General features: G+C 47.4%; 1 protein-coding gene across 3 annotated transcripts in view; it reads right to left on the bottom strand.

Annotated features, from left to right (window-relative positions):
• LOC116958104 (disks large-associated protein 1-like) overlaps positions 1-22,653 on the bottom strand; it is a 186,868-nt gene that overhangs the window by 9,236 nt on the left and 154,979 nt on the right. For 2 of the 3 annotated variants that reach the window (XM_076073480.1, XM_076073484.1), the window contains exons 6-10: positions 22,056-22,304; positions 6,806-7,061; positions 3,881-4,983; positions 3,106-3,200; positions 1,575-2,338 (exon numbers count right to left, since the gene is read on the bottom strand). In XM_076073480.1, coding sequence (XP_075929595.1) covers positions 1,575-2,338; positions 3,106-3,200; positions 3,881-4,983; positions 6,806-7,061; positions 22,056-22,304 — 2,467 coding nt within the window. The remainder of the gene's footprint in view (positions 1-1,574; positions 2,339-3,105; positions 3,201-3,880; positions 4,984-6,805; positions 7,062-22,055; positions 22,305-22,653) is intronic. The other variant, XM_076073487.1, reaches the window with a different exon arrangement.

Here is a 22,653-nt window from a genome sequence, read left to right as displayed (position 1 = left end):
TCGTCATCGTGTTCATGTGCAATCACGTCAAAGTGTTTCTGTGCCGCTCATTTCACTTTCATTGAAAGCGACACAAGTGCTCTTTGTTGCTAAAGTGGAATAATGACGACTGCCGCCACCGTGCAACACAAGTACAGGCAGCACCACCACAACCACAGCACCACCACAACCACTGCCACCGCAACCACAGCACCACCACAACCACAGCACCACCACAACCACTGCCACCACCACAACCACAGCAGCACCACAACCACAGCACCACCACAACCACAGCACCACCACAACCACTGCCACCACCACAACCACAGCACCACCACAGCACCACCACAACCACAGCACCACCACAACCACAGCACCACCACAACCACTGCCACCACCACAACCACAGCACCACCACGACCACAGCACCACCACAACCACTGCCACCATCATAACTACAGCACCGCCCCAATCACTGCCACCACCACAGCACTACCAACACCACCACCAACCACCAACCACCACAGACAGACAGCACCACTCCTAAACTCATGTCTTTACAACTTCTTCTTGTGTTTAGTTTGTTGTCGATTCTCTGCACCTCAAATTAGCACGGTTGGCTATGTACGGTGCGAATGAAGTTCAACAAACATTCACACCACCAGAATCATAATACATCGCCACCACTGCTGAAGGCACACTGACCACCAATACCACTTCTGAAAAGAACAATCAACACCACTCCCATCATCACTACTAAATAAAAGACAGATCCCCCGTATAGCCTTAACAGACTGTTGGGGCAAGTGCTGTAAGTAAGCACGTATGAAGCCCGGATATGGCACACGAGGGGATGGGTGGCGATGTTTTTACACACCGCACCAGATACTAATTTGAGGCCGAGTCGACCTAGGGGAGGCCCAGGACCGGTTCAGATAATCGTCACTGGCGTTGGCTGTGGAGCGGAAATCGAACTCGGGTCGTCGAGTTCGTAATTCGGCGGGCTAACCATTGTGCCACTGCTCCCCACCTCCGCCACCAGAACCACGACTGCCACCTTCCACCACCACCAGAATAGTTGGTATCGTATCTCGGTAAAAAAACTGTTTTGTATGAGCAAATGCTTCCATCCACAGAAGTCTTCTCATTGACTTCATTTAGCGATCCCCACAGGACCACCGGCGTGAGCAGAGTAGGCTTATTGAGGCGGGCTCTGAGTGCCCATCCCTGCCACCCGATTTACCATACCCACAATCCCTGATTACTCACTAGCAGAGCAAGACTTAAGGGTAGAAGATATATTCATTCAAGAATTACACCTCCAAAACAGCTTGGAGAGAGAGAGAGAGGCGGGGGGGGAGAGATGGAAAAGTCTAACAGAACAAAACACAGTCCAAGGGAAAGTTCGACAGACGCACTGAACGGCTGACCCGGGCACGAATAAAATGGTCGCATGTCCCATGCCCGTCATGTGGAGCCCCAAATATGTGGTGTAAAAAAATGTCGCGGGGATGAACGGGTGGCATTCTTGTGGGCAAAAACATCACGAGCACCAGCAGCAGCAGCAGCAGCAGCACGAGCGCTCTACCCACCTTCCTGCGGGAGCTCATTCTCACGGGCTTCTCGCTCCATCTGGTGGCACCACCCCTCCATGCGCTCCCTCTCCGCGCGCAGCAACCGTGCAAACCACGGCCCGTCGTGCCGGGACAGATGATGCGGGGGGGGCGGCACCGGTGGCGGCGGCGGCGGCGGCGGTGGCGGCGGCGGCGGCGGCGGCGGAGGCGGTGGCGGCGGTGGCAGCGGGAAGGGCAGCGGCACGGGCGATGGCCCCATCGCGTCGTTGGGCATCCACGGCTCGGGGGGGGGCAGCCCCGCCGGGTCGAAGTCTGCCAGGCTGTCGTCCAGTTCCACCTCCGCCTGCCGCTGGATCTGCGCGAAGCGGGGGCTGCCGCCGTGGTAGTGGTGGTGGTGGTTCGGCCGTGCCGGTTCAGGCCCGACGGGCGCCAGGCTCGGGGGAGGCGGCCCAGGCGAGTCGTGGGTCGTGGTGCCGGCGGTGGCGTAGCCGCGCATCACGTGCGGGTGCATGGCGACGGCGGCCGCCGCCGCCACCGCGGCTTCGGCGGCCGCGGCCGCGGCGGCGGCGGCGGCGGCAGAAGCCGAGGCAGAGGCGGAGGCAGCGAGGGCGTCGGAGTCGGAGCTGCGGCGTGGTGGAGGGGGAGGGGGAGGCGGCTTGAGGCCGCGGCAAGAGTGGACGCGGTCCAGGCCGCCGGGGGCCGGCGCCGGCGTGTCACCCTCGTACAGGTTCGCCTGCACGCTCGCCGAGATGCTGTTGGAGCGCGCGAAGCGGTGGTGGGACCTGGGGGCGGAGAGGGGATGCAGGCTCAGCTTGCGAGGTGGCCAGGAGGTGGAAGTAAATGTTGCACGTGAACACGGTGCGGTTGTTTAATTTTATTTGACCGGGTTAGAAGGCCCCCTGGGCTACACAGCTCTTTTTCAGAAGGGACCTGACCACAAATGATAGCTCAACGAAGTGGCTTATCACGTGGAAATGTATAGCAGCCAAATACTCTAAACGCGCGATGTTGATTCTAAATGTGGAGGGAAAAACAGAAGGACCCAAAGAAAATTCCACGCGATCACGGAGAGAGAGAGACACGCAAACTCCAAATACACAGACGTCAGGGTCAGGATCGAACCCACGACCTCCTGTTCATTAGGCGAGGTAGTTAACATCTCACCAACGTTTATTTTCAAGGCAGCAATGCCGACCTAACGCTTTGGGAGAATGTTCTCACGACTCCTAAGCCTCTGCAATACATCGTTTTAGTTTGGCTGTTATGCCAAGTGGGATCGTGAACCCGTCCATGTGGAATTGGCCAAACATCCCAATTACAGGATCCTTCTGAAAAGGTGTCTTTGGACCCAGTGAGTATTTCTTGGATAAACAAAGGACATTATGATAATAATATTATTATATTTTAAAAACCCCTTCAAATCATCTCGATGTGCACGTCGCCTTCAAGCGGTACATCTCTTTGAGACGTGGTCGCGTTAGGACGATTCATGAATTCAAATCGTTTCACGAGAGTCAGGTTCCTATACGCCCCGAGCCAGAATGTTCACCTCTTCTCATCCTCCACCTGGATGCCGATGGATTGGAAGCGGCTGACCTTCTTCACCTCGACCGATGAGTCGGAGGACTTTGCCGGGCTGTCCACCTGAGGCACAACAATAAAGTCAACAGCCTAACAAATTGGTGTCACTCATCGGCAGGCAACCACGAACGCAACACAAACCTTAAGCCACAATCACCACGTCGTCCAGGAAAACATCCGGCACTGCACCTTCGATTAACACGGTTGGAGTTCAACATACACACATATAACAGGCACGGAACGATGTACGGGTTCATCATGCATCCAAACATGGCCGCGATAGCACATTAAAATTGCTACAAGTTGCACGTTCATGGGTTCGCGTGACCGCTGCAGCCACTAAATGTGCTACATTGACTGCAATGTTGACAGCAACAACAAGAAAAGTATTCTTGTGAATCAAAGTGATGCCGAACTGTGACGATCGCTTGAATCACGAGGCGGGGGCGAATTATTACAGGCCAGTAGCAAACGGTGGAAATCCCACATTTTTATGACGGGGGGACAGTTTTCAAATTTCCACACTTTACCAACCCCCAGAGATATGTGGCGCGCTGAGTCGTGTCCAAACTGAAATTTGAACATCCGCCTTTCTGCATGTGAAACAGGTGCCCCGATCGTAGCGCTTGCGGGGCCGCTCGGCCCGACTGCCTTGCATTTGTCCCCAACGTCCACGCCACGGAAGCGAGGCCGGAGTGGAGGCCGCGTTGTGGCCGCTACCGGCGTGGGCGGCCGTCTCTCACCTGAATGCCGATGGATGAGCGCCGCTCGTCGACCTCCGCAACAGACACGTCCGCCAGCGCTAGCGCTGCCCTCTCCACCGGCAGCTCCGACGCGGCGCCTCGCTCCGCCGTGGTGGGGCCTCGCTCCGCCGTGGTGGGGCCTCGCTCCGCCATGGCGCCTCGCTCCGCCGTGGGGCTCTGTTGCCGACGCTGCGCCGGGCGCTGCAAGGGCCACCTGCATTCATCCTCCATCTCCTTGCTCTCCTTCTCCCTCTCCTGCTCCCTCTCGTGCTCCCGTTCCCTCTCTCGCTCTCGTTCCCTCTCCCTCTCTTCCTCCTTCTCCCGCTCCCGTTTCCGCTCTCTCTCTGTCTGTGCAACCCTCTCCCTCTCCTCCTGCTCCTCCTCGTCATCCTCATCCTCGTCATCATCATCATCATCATCCTCTTCCTCCTCTTCCTTCCTCTTGACCTCTATTTCCTCTTCCTCTTCCTCCTCTGACTCAGACTCGTCCTCTTCTTCCTCCGCCTCCTCCTCTTCCTCCTCTTCTTCTTCGTCCTCGTCTTCCTCCTCCACCGTGGGGCTCTGCTCCACCAGGGGCCCGGGCCCGTGTATCTGAGCGGCCGCCGCGTCCATGGCGGCCGTGAGGGCCTTGGCGCTGTCGAGGCTCTCCGAGGAGTTGCTCAGCCCCTCCGTGTCCTGGTTGAAGGACGAGTTGGTGGTCTGGGAGCTCAGATCGCCGGCCCGGTGCAGCTGCTGAGGCTGCGTCTGCGTCTGGGCCTGCGTCTGAGACTGCGGCTGGCTCTGCGTCGGCGTCTGAGTCTGGGGCAGCGGCTGTCCTTGTTGGTGCTGACCGTGCACAGCGTGGTGGTGATGGTGCTGCTGTTGTTGCTGCTGATGGTGTTGGTGCTGCTGCTGCTGCTGCTGTTGTTGCTGATGGTGGTGGTGGTGGTGCGGTTGGTGGTGGTGGTGGTGGTGGTGATGGTGGTGGTGGGCGTGCGGTCTGCTCTCCATGTACGCGTCCTGTGCTGACTCGGTGCTGCTCTGCGCCGTGACGGAGATGAACGGCTTCGAGGTGGTGCGAGGAGGCACGGGCGGCGGGGTCTTCTTGTACGTGGTGATGGTGACTGCGGAGGGCGGTGAGCAGGCAGGGACGCTGTCATTGATCGCAATCATGGTCATCATCATCATCATTATAATTATTATCAATTCTATCACCATTATGACAACAACTATCGTCATCATCATCTTCATGACAAACCTCGACCACCATGATCATCACAACCACCTCTATTATGATCGCCATCATCATCACCACCACCACCACAATCACCTCCAACACCACCGTCGTCACAACCAATTAGATCAGAATCAAAACCATCACCACCACCATTGTCATCATAATCAACACAATCACTTCCATCATCAATAACACCACCACCTTAATCATGATCATCACCAGCATAACCACTACCACAACTGTCTTTATATTCGTATCATATGATTGCACAACCAAAATTGTAGGCCTTCAAACAACCATTCAAAACACATGCTTTATAATCTGCTTTGGGTAGTGCGCTACGAATCCGGCGACCCGGGTTCATTTCCAACATCGGTGACGAATATCTCAACTGGTCCTGGGCCTCCCCGAGGTCGACTCAGGCTTTCATGAGTACCTGGTGCGGTGTGCACACACACACACACGTGTGTGCACGTGTTTGATGATGCATGCTTCAAACTGGCTGTGGGAGGCGGCAGTGTATTTTTGGCAGCTGTTCCACGCTGCTCCGCTCTGCCACGCTCCGCCGAGCCACTGGTCCACCGCTCCAAACCGAAAAACAACAACAACCCACTCGCCACTGCCACATTTAACCCAGATCGTGACCGGAACAAAAACGAAATAACTTCATGGGTACTGAGGTTCCCAAGAAGCCATGCGGGAGGATGTTGTGTCACAGTTTGGCGCCGGCTAGCGTAAAATGCGGTCATGTCGCTACAGTTCTCTGCGGTGAGTACAATGTCTTTAAAAACAATGGCGATATGCCTCTCTAAATAAGGCGATATGCCTCTCTAAATAAAAAACACAACGTCCGATATGCCTCTCTAAATAAAATTAATGCGTGGCGATCATTGTCTCTCTCTGCTGCAACGCGAGCCCTCCTCCCTTGCTCTTTCTTCTGCGGCTTCAAACGAACCAAGTGGAAGCCCCAATGCAGAATCCTCGCATGGCTTTTAGAAACGGACGGAGCAGTGCCATCGTTCAGCGTGGGGCGATCATAACGACGCGCATCGCGATCCACCGATTAAAACGGACGGACTCTTATCCCGCCTGCCATACGTGCATCGCGTTGCGTGCGGCCGTGGCTACGGGGAGAATGGTGGCACGTGGCGCTCGATTTCTCACCGAATAAATTCTGGGTCACTAGAGTATCCACGGCAATAGGGAGAGGTTTACTGGGCCTGGTGTGCCAGGTGCAGAGATATTTTTCCAGTTTGCTGGACACTCCCTACCCCATACCTCCCCCCCCCCGCCCGCCCTCCTCCCAAATAAAGTGTCCGGCAGAGCATTTGGAGTCCCCTCTCCATCGATCTGGACTGCTCTGTCACTTGATCTTCGACCCCATCCCATCTCACGAAACGGTTCCAAAGACATTTTTCTTATTAAACCATCGTTGTTGTTGTTGTTGTCGCGTAGCCTTCGGGGGTTGGGGTGGAGGGGGAACAAAGCAAAAGTCAGCGGCGCCTCTCCACTCGAGCATTGCCACAGCCTCGCGACATCGTCTTTGAGACACGGCGCTGAAGATACGAATGTCATTATCATCATCATCATCATCGCTCAAAATTCTCCCCGGCAATCCTGAGCCGGGAAGAAGCATCATAAATGGAGGACGCCGTCGGTGTCTGAGCAGAGCGGGGAGGGGTGGGGGGAGCGCACGCCGGAACCCCCACCGGTCTTGATGGTGCTGATCGTGGCGGTGGCGGGGGGCGGCAGCGGCGGCGGCGGCGGCGAGGTGGACTGCATCGAGGAGGCGGCGTCGTCGTCCTCGTCGCGCACGTACCCCGCCTGGATGGCGCGCAGGTAGCTGTGCGAGCGCGTGCGGAAGCAGCCGGGCAGGTCGAGCGCCTCCACTGCCTGCGCCTCCACCTCGCTGAACACCGACTCGCACACCGTCTCAAACTGCCCGTTCACCTCCACCTCGCTCAGCTGGGGGTTGACGGGCGCCCGCGTGCGGGCGGGCGGGCGGGCGGGTCGGTTGGGCGAGCAAAGGGGTGGACGAGTGGAGGCGACGAATGTGCGGAGACGCGGAGACGCGCAGAGAGGGACACGTGCAGCACCACGCGTGCGAACGTACAAGTGCACAGAGACACGCAGGAGCACAGACAGAGACACGCAGGAAGAGATGCATATGCAGAGACACACACAGACACAAACACAGATGTACAGAGACACAGGCGCACAGAGAGAGACACGCAGGCAGAGACACACACAGACACAAACACAGATGTACAGAGACACAGGCGCACAGAGAGAGACACGCAGGCAGAGACACACACAGACACAAACACAGATGTACAGAGACACAGGCGCACAGAGAGAGACACGTAGGCAGAGACACACACAGACACAAACACAGATGTACAGAGACACAGGCGCACAGAGAGAGACACGCAGGCAGAGAGACACACAGACACAAACACAGATGTACAGAGACACAGGCGCACAGAGAGAGACACGCAGGCAGAGACACACACAGACACAAACACAGATGTACAGAGACACCGGTGCACAGAGAGAGAGACACGCAGGCATAGACGCACATGCAGAGAAACACACACACAGATGTACAGAGATACACAAAGAAACATGCACACAAACCATATGCACAGACACACACGGGCACAAACATAAATGCACACATACATATATACACAGACACAGTGATAAACGTGCAGAGAAGTGGACATGCGCATACACAAGCATGCAGACAGACGTACACACACACATGGAAACAGAGAGGCAATTGGAGACACAATCATACATATACACACATAGTACACACACGCACACAAAAACATACAGATTCAAACACACAAGTAATACACATACAAACACACCCAAGGAGCATACAAACACACACACACAAAGACACACAGGAACATGTGTTATTGGATGGCCAGATGTTCTGATTTAATAAGAGTGGTTCTGCATTAAACTCAGAGATTTTCTGATATAAAAATAATGTAATAATACCACTGTTTTAAAAAATCAGGTCACCCTAATATGCATATAGATGGACAATGTTTCGTATACACTCACACTTTACATATTTTGCAATACCACGCACGCTTCCCGCTCATGCCACTCAGCTGATGCAAGGATCACTGAAACATGCACAGACACCAAAAAAACCACACAAAGATTCCCCGCATAGCCATGCATACTTAGGGTAAGCATTGTCATTGAGCCACACTCGGCTGCCTTTGTCTTCCCAGCGCTGACATTTACGCATTGCAAAAAAAAACAAGGCTGAGTTGACCTAAGAAATGACCAGCGGTGAGTCGAATATCAACCACCACTGATGTCAAGCTGTGGCCAGGAATTGAACTTGTCATAATGCAATGTAGTGTGCTAATCACTGCGCCATCGCTACCCGCTCCAGCACGCACAGACACACACACACATGTGTGTGCACAGAGACACGTGTAGATATGCACACACACACAGAAACACGTGCACTTGCGTACCCTCAAACACACGCAAAAAAATCTACACACACGTGCACATGCGCACGCACGCAACACATGTACACGTACACTTGCGCCCTCGCATACAAGCATAAGCACACGTGCGAATTCACATAAGCTCCCCATGTTACATATACAGACGAACGTCGGGACAAGTGGATAGAAAGACACGCGCACACACACTCAGCCAGGACAAAGACGCACACATTTTCCACAAACACACCCACGAACGCGGAGCTAAATATTTGTTTTTGGGGGGGGGGGGGAGGAACTGGTAAAACATGCAACCAGTCTCTTGGTTCTTTTCAATAATAAAATGAGCTGGAAGTTGTACACGCAAAGCGATCAGGTTTTAGATGTGGCACTATGGCAGCAGCTGTCTCCTTATTTGATAGTTCCGGGTGATAAATATTCATGGCTATTTGGACATAATTTCCTCCAAATACTGTATCCATATTCACGGCTATTTGGAAAAAAAATATTCTCAACTGTCGATTTAGCAAGCTGTTGACACAGTTAAAAATCATATTCAAACCTCTACGATGTAGTCAACGTGTGGCTTTAGCAGTAAAACGACGAGTCGGTTCTCATTCGAGGGATGAAACACAATTTTCTACATTTTGAATCTGGGAGTCAATTAATCAGATTTCTGCCCAATTCCTATGGGGCGTTCTTCGTTTCTCATTACCGTGCTTGGTTCGCCGTTCATTTAATTGCATACCATGAATTTGATTTTTAAAAGAAAGTGTGTTCATGGAAGAATAATTAATGCTGAAAGACCTGAAAAAAACCGACACACCACCACGTCTTCTGTCCATGGTGTTCAAACCAAAGTGCAAATGGCTTTTATAAGCGATATTTGGCAGCATCCTATGTGACAAAGACTTTTTGCCTGCATGATTATATATGTTGTATGTATTCATGAACCCAAAATGTTTCTTTTGAAACGGAAGCCCCTTGCAATACCATTAAACACGTTACGAGGCTATGCTATTAAAGATGTCAAATTCAATGAATACCAGGGTGTTGATTCTCATTTAAATTTATCACACATGGACACCGTACACAACCTCATAAATAAAGCACCAAGGTTGTTGTGCTCTTCTATGGAAATGACGTTTCTCGTTAACCACCCACTGCCAACGTGTTGCTTCTTCCTGCTTGCCTATTATTATTATTGCGACATAGTTTATGAATTAGAGATGCTAACTACCTCGCCTGGTATACAGGAGGTGGGAGGGTTCGATCCCGACCCAGACGCCTGTATATTTGGAGTTTGCATATTCTCCCTGTGGAAGCATGGATTTTTCTCCGGGTCCTCCAGTTTTTCCCTCCACATTGAGAAACATGTATTTAGAGTATTTGGCTGCTATAAATGTCCATACGATAAGCCACTTAAATGAGCTATAATTTTTGGCCAGGTTGCTTCTGAAAAATAACTATATAGCTCAGTGGGCCTTCGGTGGTCAAATAAAAAAAATGTTTAATAGTTTAGTAACAAAAAAACTGTTTCTTGTAGATTATTACAGACGTCCACAGCAGCAGAACTGCTGAACTTGCAGAAATAATGACGATTGCTTGTGTTGTAATCGAAACGTCGTGATTTATAATTGATTTTTTTCTAACTACGTGACTTTACCGAAAGAACCAAAAAGTATGGATTCCTGCAGTCACGAAAACTTCAAATCAAGATTGAACCGTCCACAGCTTTATTTACTTTTTACATGAGCAATTCCTGCAGTGCCTCGAAAGAGTGTGCAGGTCAGGTTTTTTTTCAGGTAGGCATGCTTCATCTCCCGTGTTCCCCTACCCAAAGTGCCTCACTTACGAGCAGAGAACGTTGTGAACTGAATAACAAGGTGAGCTGCCTCCCACTTCTTAGTTCTTTCAGTAAAGTCACGTAGAAGGGAAACAATAAAATAATACCTGACTTTACTGAAAGAACCAAGAATATGAATCCCTGCAGTCACGAAAGCTTTAAATCAAAATTCTGCCTTCCACTGTCAATACAGAGCGCCACGCACCGGATTAAGCTAATCTTTATGCAGTTAAAAAATTACCACCACGCTTATCTGGTTTATTAAATCCACGCGATATTCTTTGCAATACAAGACGTAGGGAATGGAACGGCGCCCGAGATGACATCTGCCGATGAGATGGAGGGATGAAATCAGCTCATGTGTACGGTGGATTATTACATCGAGAGAGGGCAATTGCTGGGGGGGGGGAGGCCTTTGTCAAACAGTGGATTGGCCATGGCTGATGACGATGATTGAGATGTGCCTCGAAATTCTATGTTCCAAAAGAAAATACTAAGTTTGAAAACTACTTTCTAACACGATGCTACTTAAATTTTGATTTAAAACTTTCGTGACTGCAGTAATTCATATTCTTAGTTTTTTCGGTAAAGTCACGTTGAAGAGAAACAACAAAATAACAAAATATATATAAAACAATAAAAAATTCTCACGACGTTTCGACCATAACTCAAACGGTCATCATCAGGTGTGTCGGTTTGCATAAATTTATTTTGAAAACGGCATATTTATTTATTTATATTTATATAAAAAAAAATAACGTTTGCGTCACGCGCAACTATGGCAGTTTGCCAGGACTAGTCCATCTATTTTTTGAAAAGAGGAGGGGGGAGACGAAATTTGTTTTTATGTATGCTGTCTGAAAGGCACTGTAAGCGTGAACAATCAATCAAGAACTGAAATGATTTATCAAATCTTTCCAATGATTGCTAAGATAGAATCCATCTTCTCGGTTGAAATTGTCTCTGTGTTTGTATATGTGGATAGCCTCATGAACGAATCTCTCATGGAAGCCAGATGGCTTACAAAGAACCTCCGTCTTGGAAAAGTCAATGGCATGTGAGCCTACTGAATTAGAACAATGATCTGCTACGGCCGAGGTGTTGGTCCTACCGTGTTTAAGGTCTGCTTTATGTTCACGAATGCGGTCCGAGATATGGCGTTTGGTTTCTCCAATGTAACTACTACCACAGAGGCAACTTAGTTTGTAGACACCAGGGTATTGTATGTCCGGAATCACATCTTTTACAGACGGAACCAGATCACGGATTTTATGTAATGTGTTGAAACGGACCTGGATCTTGTGTTTATTCAAGATTTTGGAGATCTTTTTTGTGATCCCAGCAATGTAGGGTAAAGTGATGGTTTTGAAAGGCTCCTCAAGAGGGTTCTTCTTCATGGTTTGAGTGATAGCTTTGCGGATTGTATAGTCGGAGTAACCATTAGCCCTAAGAGCTTGGTGTACGTGCTTGAGTTCACTGCTTATGTGTTCCTGGTCGGATATGCATTGGGCTCTATGATACAGAGTCTTGATGAGAGAATTCTTCTGTGATGGATGGTGGTGGGAATCCGGTTTCAGATAAGCATCCGTATGGGTAGCTTTCCTGTAGACAGAGTGGCTCATTGAACCATCAGGTCTCTTTTTAATTAGGACATCCAAAAAAGGTATCTTGCCATCTATTTCGACTTCCATGGTAAATCTGATGGCTGGGTGTATGGAATTGATGTGGTCGAAGAATTGGTCTAGAGCAGGCCGGCCATGTGGCCAGATGACAAAAGTGTCATCCACGTACCTCTTCCATAAGGTTGGGCGCAGAGTGGCAGTCTGGATGGCGTCAGTCTCAAATTTCTCCATGAAAATGTTAGCTATAACTGGAGAAAGGGGGGAGCCCATTGGGGTGCCCTCAGTTTGTTTGTAGAAAGTTCCATTCCAAGTGAAGTATGTATTGGTTAAACAGTGTCTCACCAGGGGGGGTACCTCAGTGTTTAGTCCTTGATGAACCAAGTCTTCAATGATTGCAATGGTGTCAGGTACAGGAACCTTGGTGAATAAGGAAACTACATCAAAACTGACAAGCAGGTCGTCTGGGGACAGGGAAATACCCTTGATTGTTGATACCAGGTGAGTAGAATTTTGTACCGCAGAGGTGGTCTTTCCAGTGAAAGGACGCAGGATTTCAGACAAAAAACGAGCTAGTTTGTAGGTGGGGGAGCTGATAGTAGAGACTATGGGACGAAGAGGTGTATCAACTTTATGTATTTTTGGTAAGCCGTATAATCTTGGTGGCCTGGCAGCAGAAGGTTTCAACGAAAACTGTTTAGATTGATCAATTAATGCGGTTGAATCAGAAATTATTTTGTTGGTTTGTGTGACGAGGCTGTTGGTGGGATCTCTTTTTATTTTTGTATAACTACCATCGTCGAGTAATTCTTTAATTTTGTTGTTGTATTCTATTTTATCCATGATAACAGTAGCATTGCCTTTGTCAGCTGAGAGAACTACAATATCATTCCTCTTTTTTAATTTATATAATTCAAAACGCTCATCTTTGCTGAGGTTGCTAGCTGGCATCTTAGCGTTTTTGAGGGTTGCAGCGATTTCAGATCTTGCTACGTCTGCAGCGATGTGACCCAGGCCCCTGAGAGCAACGTCTACTTGGGCAATTATATCATTAACTGGTATGTGTTTAGGTGTGACTGCAAAGTTTAGACCTTTAGCTAAAACGGATTTCAGACCATCGGAAATAGAACTGTTACTGCGATTAATTACGACTTTATTAACGTCTAACTTTTTGGTGTGTGGGTCCGGTCTTTTGTTTAAGAGGAGGTTAAATTTGGAAATCAGGTTTTCCTTACATTTGGTCGACATAGTAGCAGCTGAAGAGGCAGTCATATTGTCTACATGTTCCCAATCCGATGTGGACATTATTGCCGTCAATGATAAGTGTGATTTGTAGAGTGTCTTGTCTAACTGATCTAGTTCTGTGCGTATAAGTCTAATTTTTTCTGAGATAAGAGCTAAGCTAGTTTTGAAAAGAATTCGTTTCGCATTAGAAGAAGTTACAGTAGCAGAGGTGAGTGTAAATGCGATTGGTATTACCCCAGAGTCGCGGCATCTCTTCAGGAAGGTGAGAGACTCGATCAGCTGAGCTTTCTTATCCCGGAGTTTGTTGAAGGATCTTAAAGTTATGTGAAAACCCTCCCCGTAGAGGCGATTAAATTTTGATTTAAAACTTTCGTGACTGCAGTAATTCATATTCTTAGTTTTTTCGGTAAAGTCACGTTGAAGAGAAACAACAAAATAACAAAATATATATAAAACAATAAAAAATTCTCACGACGTTTCGACCATAACTCAAACGGTCATCATCAGGTGTGTCGGTTTGCATAAATTTATTTTGAAAACGGCATATTTATTTATTTATATTTATATAAAAAAAAAAATAACGTTTGCGTCACGCGCAACTATGGCAGTTTGCCAGGACTAGTCCATCTATTTTTTGAAAAGAGGAGGGGGGAGACGAAATTTGTTTTTATGTATGCTGTCTGAAAGGCACTGTAAGCGTGAACAATCAATCAAGAACTGAAATGATTTATCAAATCTTTCCAATGATTGCTAAGATAGAATCCATCTTCTCGGTTGAAATTGTCTCTGTGTTTGTATATGTGGATAGCCTCATGAACGAATATCTCATGGAAGCCAGATGGCTTACAAAGAACCTCCGTCTTGGAAAAGTCAATGGCATGTGAGCCTACTGAATTAGAACAATGATCTGCTACGGCCGAGGTGTTGGTCCTACCGTGTTTAAGGTCTGCTTTATGTTCACGAATGCGGTCCGAGATATGGCGTTTGGTTTCTCCAATGTAACTACTACCACAGAGGCAACTTAGTTTGTAGACACCAGGGTATTGTATGTCCGGAATCACATCTTTTACAGACGGAACCAGATCACGGATTTTATGTAATGTGTTGAAACGGACCTGGATCTTGTGTTTATTCAAGATTTTGGAGATCTTTTTTGTGATCCCAGCAATGTAGGGTAAAGTGATGGTTTTGAAAGGCTCCTCAAGAGGGTTCTTCTTCATGGTTTGAGTGATAGCTTTGCGGATTGTATAGTCGGAGTAACCATTAGCCCTAAGAGCTTGGTGTACGTGCTTGAGTTCACTGCTTATGTGTTCCTGGTCGGATATGCATTGGGCTCTATGATACAGAGTCTTGATGAGAGAATTCTTCTGTGATGGATGGTGGTGGGAATCCGGTTTCAGATAAGCATCCGTATGGGTAGCTTTCCTGTAGACAGAGTGGCTCATTGAACCATCAGGTCTCTTTTTAATTAGGACATCCAAAAAAGGTATCTTGCCATCTATTTCGACTTCCATGGTAAATCTGATGGCTGGGTGTATGGAATTGATGTGGTCGAAGAATTGGTCTAGAGCAGGCCGGCCATGTGGCCAGATGACAAAAGTGTCATCCACGTACCTCTTCCATAAGGTTGGGCGCAGAGTGGCAGTCTGGATGGCGTCAGTCTCAAATTTCTCCATGAAAATGTTAGCTATAACTGGAGAAAGGGGGGAGCCCATTGGGGTGCCCTCAGTTTGTTTGTAGAAAGTTCCATTCCAAGTGAAGTATGTATTGGTTAAACAGTGTCTCACCAGGGGGGGTACCTCAGTGTTTAGTCCTTGATGAACCAAGTCTTCAATGATTGCAATGGTGTCAGGTACAGGAACCTTGGTGAATAAGGAAACTACATCAAAACTGACAAGCAGGTCGTCTGGGGACAGGGAAATACCCTTGATTGTTGATACCAGGTGAGTAGAATTTTGTACCGCAGAGGTGGTCTTTCCAGTGAAAGGACGCAGGATTTCAGACAAAAAACGAGCTAGTTTGTAGGTGGGGGAGCTGATAGTAGAGACTATGGGACGAAGAGGTGTATCAACTTTATGTATTTTTGGTAAGCCGTATAATCTTGGTGGCCTGGCAGCAGAAGGTTTCAACGAAAACTGTTTAGATTGATCAATTAATGCGGTTGAATCAGAAATTATTTTGTTGGTTTGTGTGACGAGGCTGTTGGTGGGATCTCTTTTTATTTTTGTATAACTACCATCGTCGAGTAATTCTTTAATTTTGTTGTTGTATTCTATTTTATCCATGATAACAGTAGCATTGCCTTTGTCAGCTGAGAGAACTACAATATCATTCCTCTTTTTTAATTTATAATTCAAAACGCTCATCTTTGCTGATGTCCACATCGGATTGGGAACATGTAGACAATATGACTGCCTCTTCAGCTGCTACTATGTCGACCAAATGTAAGGAAAACCTGATTTCCAAATTTAACCTCCTCTTAAACAAAAGACCGGACCCACACACCAAAAAGTTAGACGTTAATAAAGTCGTAATTAATCGCAGTAACAGTTCTATTTCCGATGGTCTGAAATCCGTTTTAGCTAAAGGTCTAAACTTTGCAGTCACACCTAAACACATACCAGTTAATGATATAATTGCCCAAGTAGACGTTGCTCTCAGGGGCCTGGGTCACATCGCTGCAGACGTAGCAAGATCTGAAATCGCTGCAACCCTCAAAAACGCTAAGATGCCAGCTAGCAACCTCAGCAAAGATGAGCGTTTTGAATTATATAAATTAAAAAAGAGGAATGATATTGTAGTTCTCTCAGCTGACAAAGGCAATGCTACTGTTATCATGGATAAAATAGAATACAACAACAAAATTAAAGAATTACTCGACGATGGTAGTTATACAAAAATAAAAAGAGATCCCACCAACAGCCTCGTCACACAAACCAACAAAATAATTTCTGATTCAACCGCATTAATTGATCAATCTAAACAGTTTTCGTTGAAACCTTCTGCTGCCAGGCCACCAAGATTATACGGCTTACCAAAAATACATAAAGTTGATACACCTCTTCGTCCCATAGTCTCTACTATCAGCTCCCCCACCTACAAACTAGCTCGTTTTTTGTCTGAAATCCTGCGTCCTTTCACTGGAAAGACCACCTCTGCGGTACAAAATTCTACTCACCTGGTATCAACAATCAAGGGTATTTCCCTGTCCCCAGACGACCTGCTTGTCAGTTTTGATGTAGTTTCCTTATTCACCAAGGTTCCTGTACCTGACACCATTGCAATCATTGAAGACTTGGTTCATCAAGGACTAAACACTGAGGTACCCCCCCTGGTGAGACACTGTTTAACCAATACATACTTCACTTGGAATGGAACTTTCTACAAACAAACTGAGGGCACCCCAATGGGCTCCCCCCTTTCTCCAGTTATAGCTAACATTTTCATGGAGAAATTTGAGACTGACGCCATCCAGACTGCCACTCTGCGCCCAACCTTATGGAAGAGGTACGTGGATGACACTTTTGTCATCTGGCCACATGGCCGGCCTGCTCTAGACCAATTCTTCGACCACATCAATTCCATACACCCAGCCATCAGATTTACCATGGAAGTCGAAATAGATGGCAAGATACCTTTTTTGGATGTCCTAATTAAAAAGAGACCTGATGGTTCAATGAGCCACTCTGTCTACAGGAAAGCTACCCATACGGATGCTTATCTGAAACCGGATTCCCACCACCATCCATCACAGAAGAATTCTCTCATCAAGACTCTGTATCATAGAGCCCAATGCATATCCGACCAGGAACACATAAGCAGTGAACTCAAGCACGTACACCAAGCTCTTAGGGCTAATGGTTACTCCGACTATACAATCCGCAAAGCTATCACTCAAACCATGAAGAAGAACCCTCTTGAGGAGCCTTTCAAAACCATCACTTTACCCTACATTGCTGGGATCACAAAAAAGATCTCCAAAATCTTGAATAAACACAAGATCCAGGTCCGTTTCAACACATTACATAAAATCCGTGATCTGGTTCCGTCTGTAAAAGATGTGATTCCGGACATACAATACCCTGGTGTCTACAAACTAAGTTGCCTCTGTGGTAGTAGTTACATTGGAGAAACCAAACGCCATATCTCGGACCGCATTCGTGAACATAAAGCAGACCTTAAACACGGTAGGACCAACACCTCGGCCGTAGCAGATCATTGTTCTAATTCAGTAGGCTCACATGCCATTGACTTTTCCAAGACGGAGGTTCTTTGTAAGCCATCTGGCTTCCATGAGAGATTCGTTCATGAGGCTATCCACATATACAAACACAGAGACAATTTCAACCGAGAAGATGGATTCTATCTTAGCAATCATTGGAAAGATTTGATAAATCATTTCAGTTCTTGATTGATTGTTCACGCTTACAGTGCCTTTCAGACAGCATACATAAAAACAAATTTCGTCTCCCCCCTCCTCTTTTCAAAAAATAGATGGACTAGTCCTGGCAAACTGCCATAGTTGCGCGTGACGCAAACGTTATTTTTTTTTTTATATAAATATAAATAAATAAATATGCCGTTTTCAAAATAAATTTATGCAAACCGACACACCTGATGATGACCGTTTGAGTTATGGTCGAAACGTCGTGAGAATTTTTTATTGTTTTATATATATTTTGTTATTTTGTTGTTTCTCTTCAACGTGACTTTACCGAAAAAACTAAGAATACGATGCTACTTGTACATTTAACTATATCTCATCTCTCTTGTGTTTAAAAACCATTCACTCCCAGTGGGTAATTAATGAGAAACTGACTCATTGCTTAGTCAGGGTGATTATAAGTGCTTATTAATTATGCCACATATGTCATCTTGAAATGCCTCTCACTGATATTTTAAGTTGCATATTTTGCAAACTTTATAGAGAGTATTATTTGGGTCTTTTGCTAAAGTCACGTAGATAGGTGCAAAGCAAAGAACAAAAAACTACGACGTTTCAATCGCAACACAAGCGGTCGTCATCAGGAAAAGGGGGTTAGCTTCTAAAAGGAAAACTGTTTATAAAGGTTTAAAATGGGCGTAGCCAAAATGTCAGCAGCATGGATGGGGCAGCTAATGTTAATGTGAATGGTGGGCAGCGACCGCGATTGGCGGTAGGTTTCCACCAATCAAATGGTTGCCAGGTAAAAATTTGCATATTAATGTAAGATCGGTGAGTGGCCTCCACTGCGAGCACGCTGAGGTGGCTATGTTAATGTGAGAGATTAGCAGGTTAATGGGAGATCGCAAAAGCCACCGTCACATCGAGGTATGGTGCGTGAATGTGGCTGTGTTGGTGTGAGAAATTTAACCTGTTAATGTAAAATTGGAGAGCCGAAAATAACAACTCACATCGGAAGGTGGTAGGATGGGAACATCACAGCCAGTTATGACTTAAACTGGTTGATAACGTCCTTGCAATGATTGCTAAGTTTGTACCATCTTCTCGGTTGAAATTGTATCTGTGTCTGTATACAGTGAGGGAAAAAAGTATTTGATCCCCTGCTGATTTTGTACGTTTGCCCACTGACAAAGAAATGATCAGTCTATTATTTTAATGGTAGGTTTATTTGAACAGTGAGAGACAGAATAACAACAACAAAATGCAGAAAAACGCATGTCAAAAATGTCATAAATTGATTTGCATTTTAATGAGGGAAATTAGTATTTGACCCCCTCTCAATCAGAAAGATTTCTGGCTCCCAGGTGTCTTTTATACAGGTAACGAGCTGATATTAGGAGCACACTCTTAAAGGGAGTGCTCCTAATCTCACCTTGTTACCTGTATAAAAGACACCTGTCCACAGAAGCAATCAATCAATCAGATTCCAAACTCTCCACCATGGCCAAGACCAAAGAGCTCTCCAAGGATGTCAGGGACAAGATTGTAGACCTACACAAGGCTGGAATGGACTACAAAACCATTGCCAAGCAGCTTGTTGAGAAGGTGACAACAGTTGGTGCGATTATTCGCAAATGGAAGAAACACAAAAGAACTGTCAATCTCCCTCGGCCTGGGGCTCCATGCAAGATCTCACCTCGTGGAGTTGCAATGATCATGATAACTGTGAGGAATCAGCCCAGAACTACACGGGAGGATTTTGTCAGTGATCTCAAGGCAGCTGGGACCATAGTCACCAAGAAAACAATTGGTAACACACTACGCCGTGAAGGACTGAAATCCTGCAGCGCCTGCAAGGTCCCCCTGCTCAAGAAAGCACATATACATGCCCGTCTGAAGTTTGGCAATGAACATCTGAATGATTCAGAGGACAATTGGGTGAAAGTGTTGTGGTCAGATAAGACCAAAATGGAGCTCTTTGGCATCAACTCAACTCGCCGTGTTTGGAGGAGGAGGAATGCTGCCTATGACCCCAAGAACACCATCCCCACCGTCAAACATGAAGGTGGAAACATTATGCTTTGGGGGTGTTTTTCTGCTAAGGGGACAGGACAACTTCATGACGATGGACGGGGCCATGTACCGTCAAATCTTGGGTGAGAACCTCCTTCCCTCAGTCAGGGCATTGAAAATGGGTCGTGGATGGGTATTCCAGCATGACAATGACCCAAAACACACGGCCAAGGCAACAAAGGAGTGGCTCAAGAAGAAGCACATTAAGGTCCTGGAGTGGCCTAGCCAGTCTCCAGACCTTAATCCCATAGAAAATCTGTGGAGGGAGCTGAAGGTTCGAGTTGCCAAACGTGAGCCTCGAAACCTTAATGACTTGGAGAACATCTGCAAAGAGGAGTGGGACAAAATCCCTCCAGAGATGTATGCAAACCTGGTGGCCGACTACAAGAAACGTCTGACCTCTGTGATTGCCAACAAGGGTTTTGCCACCAAGTACTAAGTCATGTTTTGCAGAGGGGTCAAATACTTATTTCCCTCATTAAAATGCAAATCAATTTATAACATTTTTGACATGCGTTTTTCTGGATTTTTTTGTTGTTATTCTGTCTCTCACTGTTAAAATAAACCTACCATTAAAATTATAGACGGATAATTTCTTTGTCAGTGGGCAAATGTACAAAATCAGCCGGGGATCAAATACTTTTTTCCCTCACTGTATATGGATGGTTTCATGAACAAATCTTTGTTAATAGCCAGTGGGTTTGCAAAGTACCTTCGTCTTAGAGAAATCAATATCGTGTGAGCCCACCGCATTAAAACAATGATCAGTTACGGCCGAGGTAATGGTCCTACCGTGTTTCAGATCTGCCTTGTGTTCACAAACACGGTCCGAGACATGTCGCTTAGTTTCCCCAATGTAACTACTGCCACAGATAGCTTAGTTTGTAGACGCCGGGGTATTGCATGTCAGGGTTCACATCCTTCACAGATGGGATCAGATCACAAATTTTATGTACTGTGTTAAATCGGACCTGGATCTTGTGTTTGCTCATGATTTTGGAAATCTGTTTAGTGACCCTTGCTATGTATGGCATGGTAACGGTTTTAATAGGGTCCTCAGATGGTTCTTTCCCAACGGTTAGGGTGATAGCTTTACGGATTGTGTATTCTGAATATGCATTCATCTTGAGAGTTTGGTGTACATGTCCCAGTTTCCTGGCTAGGTGATGATGGTCGGAAATACACAGAGCTCTATGGTGTAGAGTTTTGATGAGGGAATTCTTCTGGGATGAATGGTGGTGGGAGTCAGGTTTTAGGTAGCCATCCATACAGAAGCTACTTTTTACTTGGCAGCCCTTTAATTGGTGGAAACCCACCGCCAATCGCGGTCGCTACCCATCACTTACATTAACATTAGCTGCCCCACCTATGCTGTTGATATTTGGGCTATGCCCATTTTAAACCTTTATAAACAGTTTGCTTTCAGAAGCTAACACCCTTTTCCTGATGACGACCGCTTGTGTTGCGATCAAAACGTCGTAGTTTTTTGTTATTTTCTTGGAACCCATCTACGTGACCTTACCGAAATACCCAAAAAATATGAATTCCTGCAGTCACAAACGCTTTAAGTCAAGATTTATAGAGAGTGATGATTTTTTTATATTGCTCAAAATCACACTTCACCTGTTTTTGATGATGCTGCTTTGACCTTTTATCACGCGTCTATCGCACAGATTGTATCACCCAGGTCTCCCTGGCATTGGACCCTCGCCTTTATTTTCAATACGGTTTTACGACAACTGCTTTACAACACAAATACACACACATTTACAAAACTCACACATGAGCACACACACTCTTACAGAGATACTGATGAGGAATGCAGGCTGGTGTGCCCTATATCGCAGAGATGTACACCCACCCACTCCCTACATACACTCTCCCACTTACACTCACTCACCCACACACTTACTTACACATCTCACAATTCATTATCGATATATCCACGCAACGCTGTGAAATGGCTAAAGAACCTGGGCGTTAATTTATAACATTTGTTGCCGTCCGAAAGATCAGTTGCGTACGAAATAAGAATAAGAACGCACTCATGCATTCACTCTCGCACACAGAGACAACAACAACCGCCATTCGACGCTAAGTGGCGGTGACATCACCACGGCGCTTGTGCCAGGCTATGTGCACGTTGAGGCCACGTGAAGTGTCGAACGCCCGCCGGCAGGAGGTCACGGGGCAGACCCAGCAGGTGCCACGGGTCGACTGACTGAGATGACTGAGATGACTGACCGATGCACCACCTGTGCCCCGTACCGGGGGCACACACATACTCTCATGCACAGACGCACTCACACACACCAGAGGCGGGTCTGGGCGGTTGCGCTGGCCGGGGAAAGCGGCTCGCAACACGCGCTGCGCCCCGCGACTAAGCGCCTCGCCCGAGCGCTGCTCCGTAACGACGGCCCGCGCGGCGGCGGGGGGCTGCTGCGGCGGCGGCGGCGGCGGCGGAGCGGCCGGGCTGCGGGCCGGGGGTGCCGTGGGGGGCCCCCCACCTTGGGGGCCACCGCAGCTTACAGGCGGTTCTCTCTCCAGTGGCGCGGACCACCGCTGACATGGGAACACACGTCAGTACAGGGGGGCGCGCCCGCAGTGGTGCCAGGTCAGAGGTCCCCAACCCCCCCCCACCGTATACCCCCCTCCTCCATCCCACTCCAGATCTTTAGTGCAGTCACATTGATGATAATTCACAGCCCTTTGGAAATTCGCTGCTGGTTGATGTTATCCGCACACTGCGTTTAGGGGATTTGGCCGCGTTAAATGTCCACGTGATAAGCCGGCTACTTCGTTGAGCTATCTAATAATGTCTCATATGATTGGCCCTTTGCAATAAAAGTAGCACTCTAGATAGACTGTGAAATAGTTAATTGGTCCCTTTCCACTGATCAGTGAAAGCAGT

Source organism: Petromyzon marinus, chromosome 3 (assembly GCF_048934315.1).
Source record: "Petromyzon marinus isolate PM22_M1 ecotype Great Lakes invasive population chromosome 3, UKy_Petmar_22M1.pri1.0, whole genome shotgun sequence".
In the NCBI taxonomy this organism is placed as follows: domain Eukaryota; kingdom Metazoa; phylum Chordata; class Hyperoartia; order Petromyzontiformes; family Petromyzontidae; genus Petromyzon; species Petromyzon marinus.
This window is presented reverse-complemented; position numbering and strand designations above follow the sequence as displayed.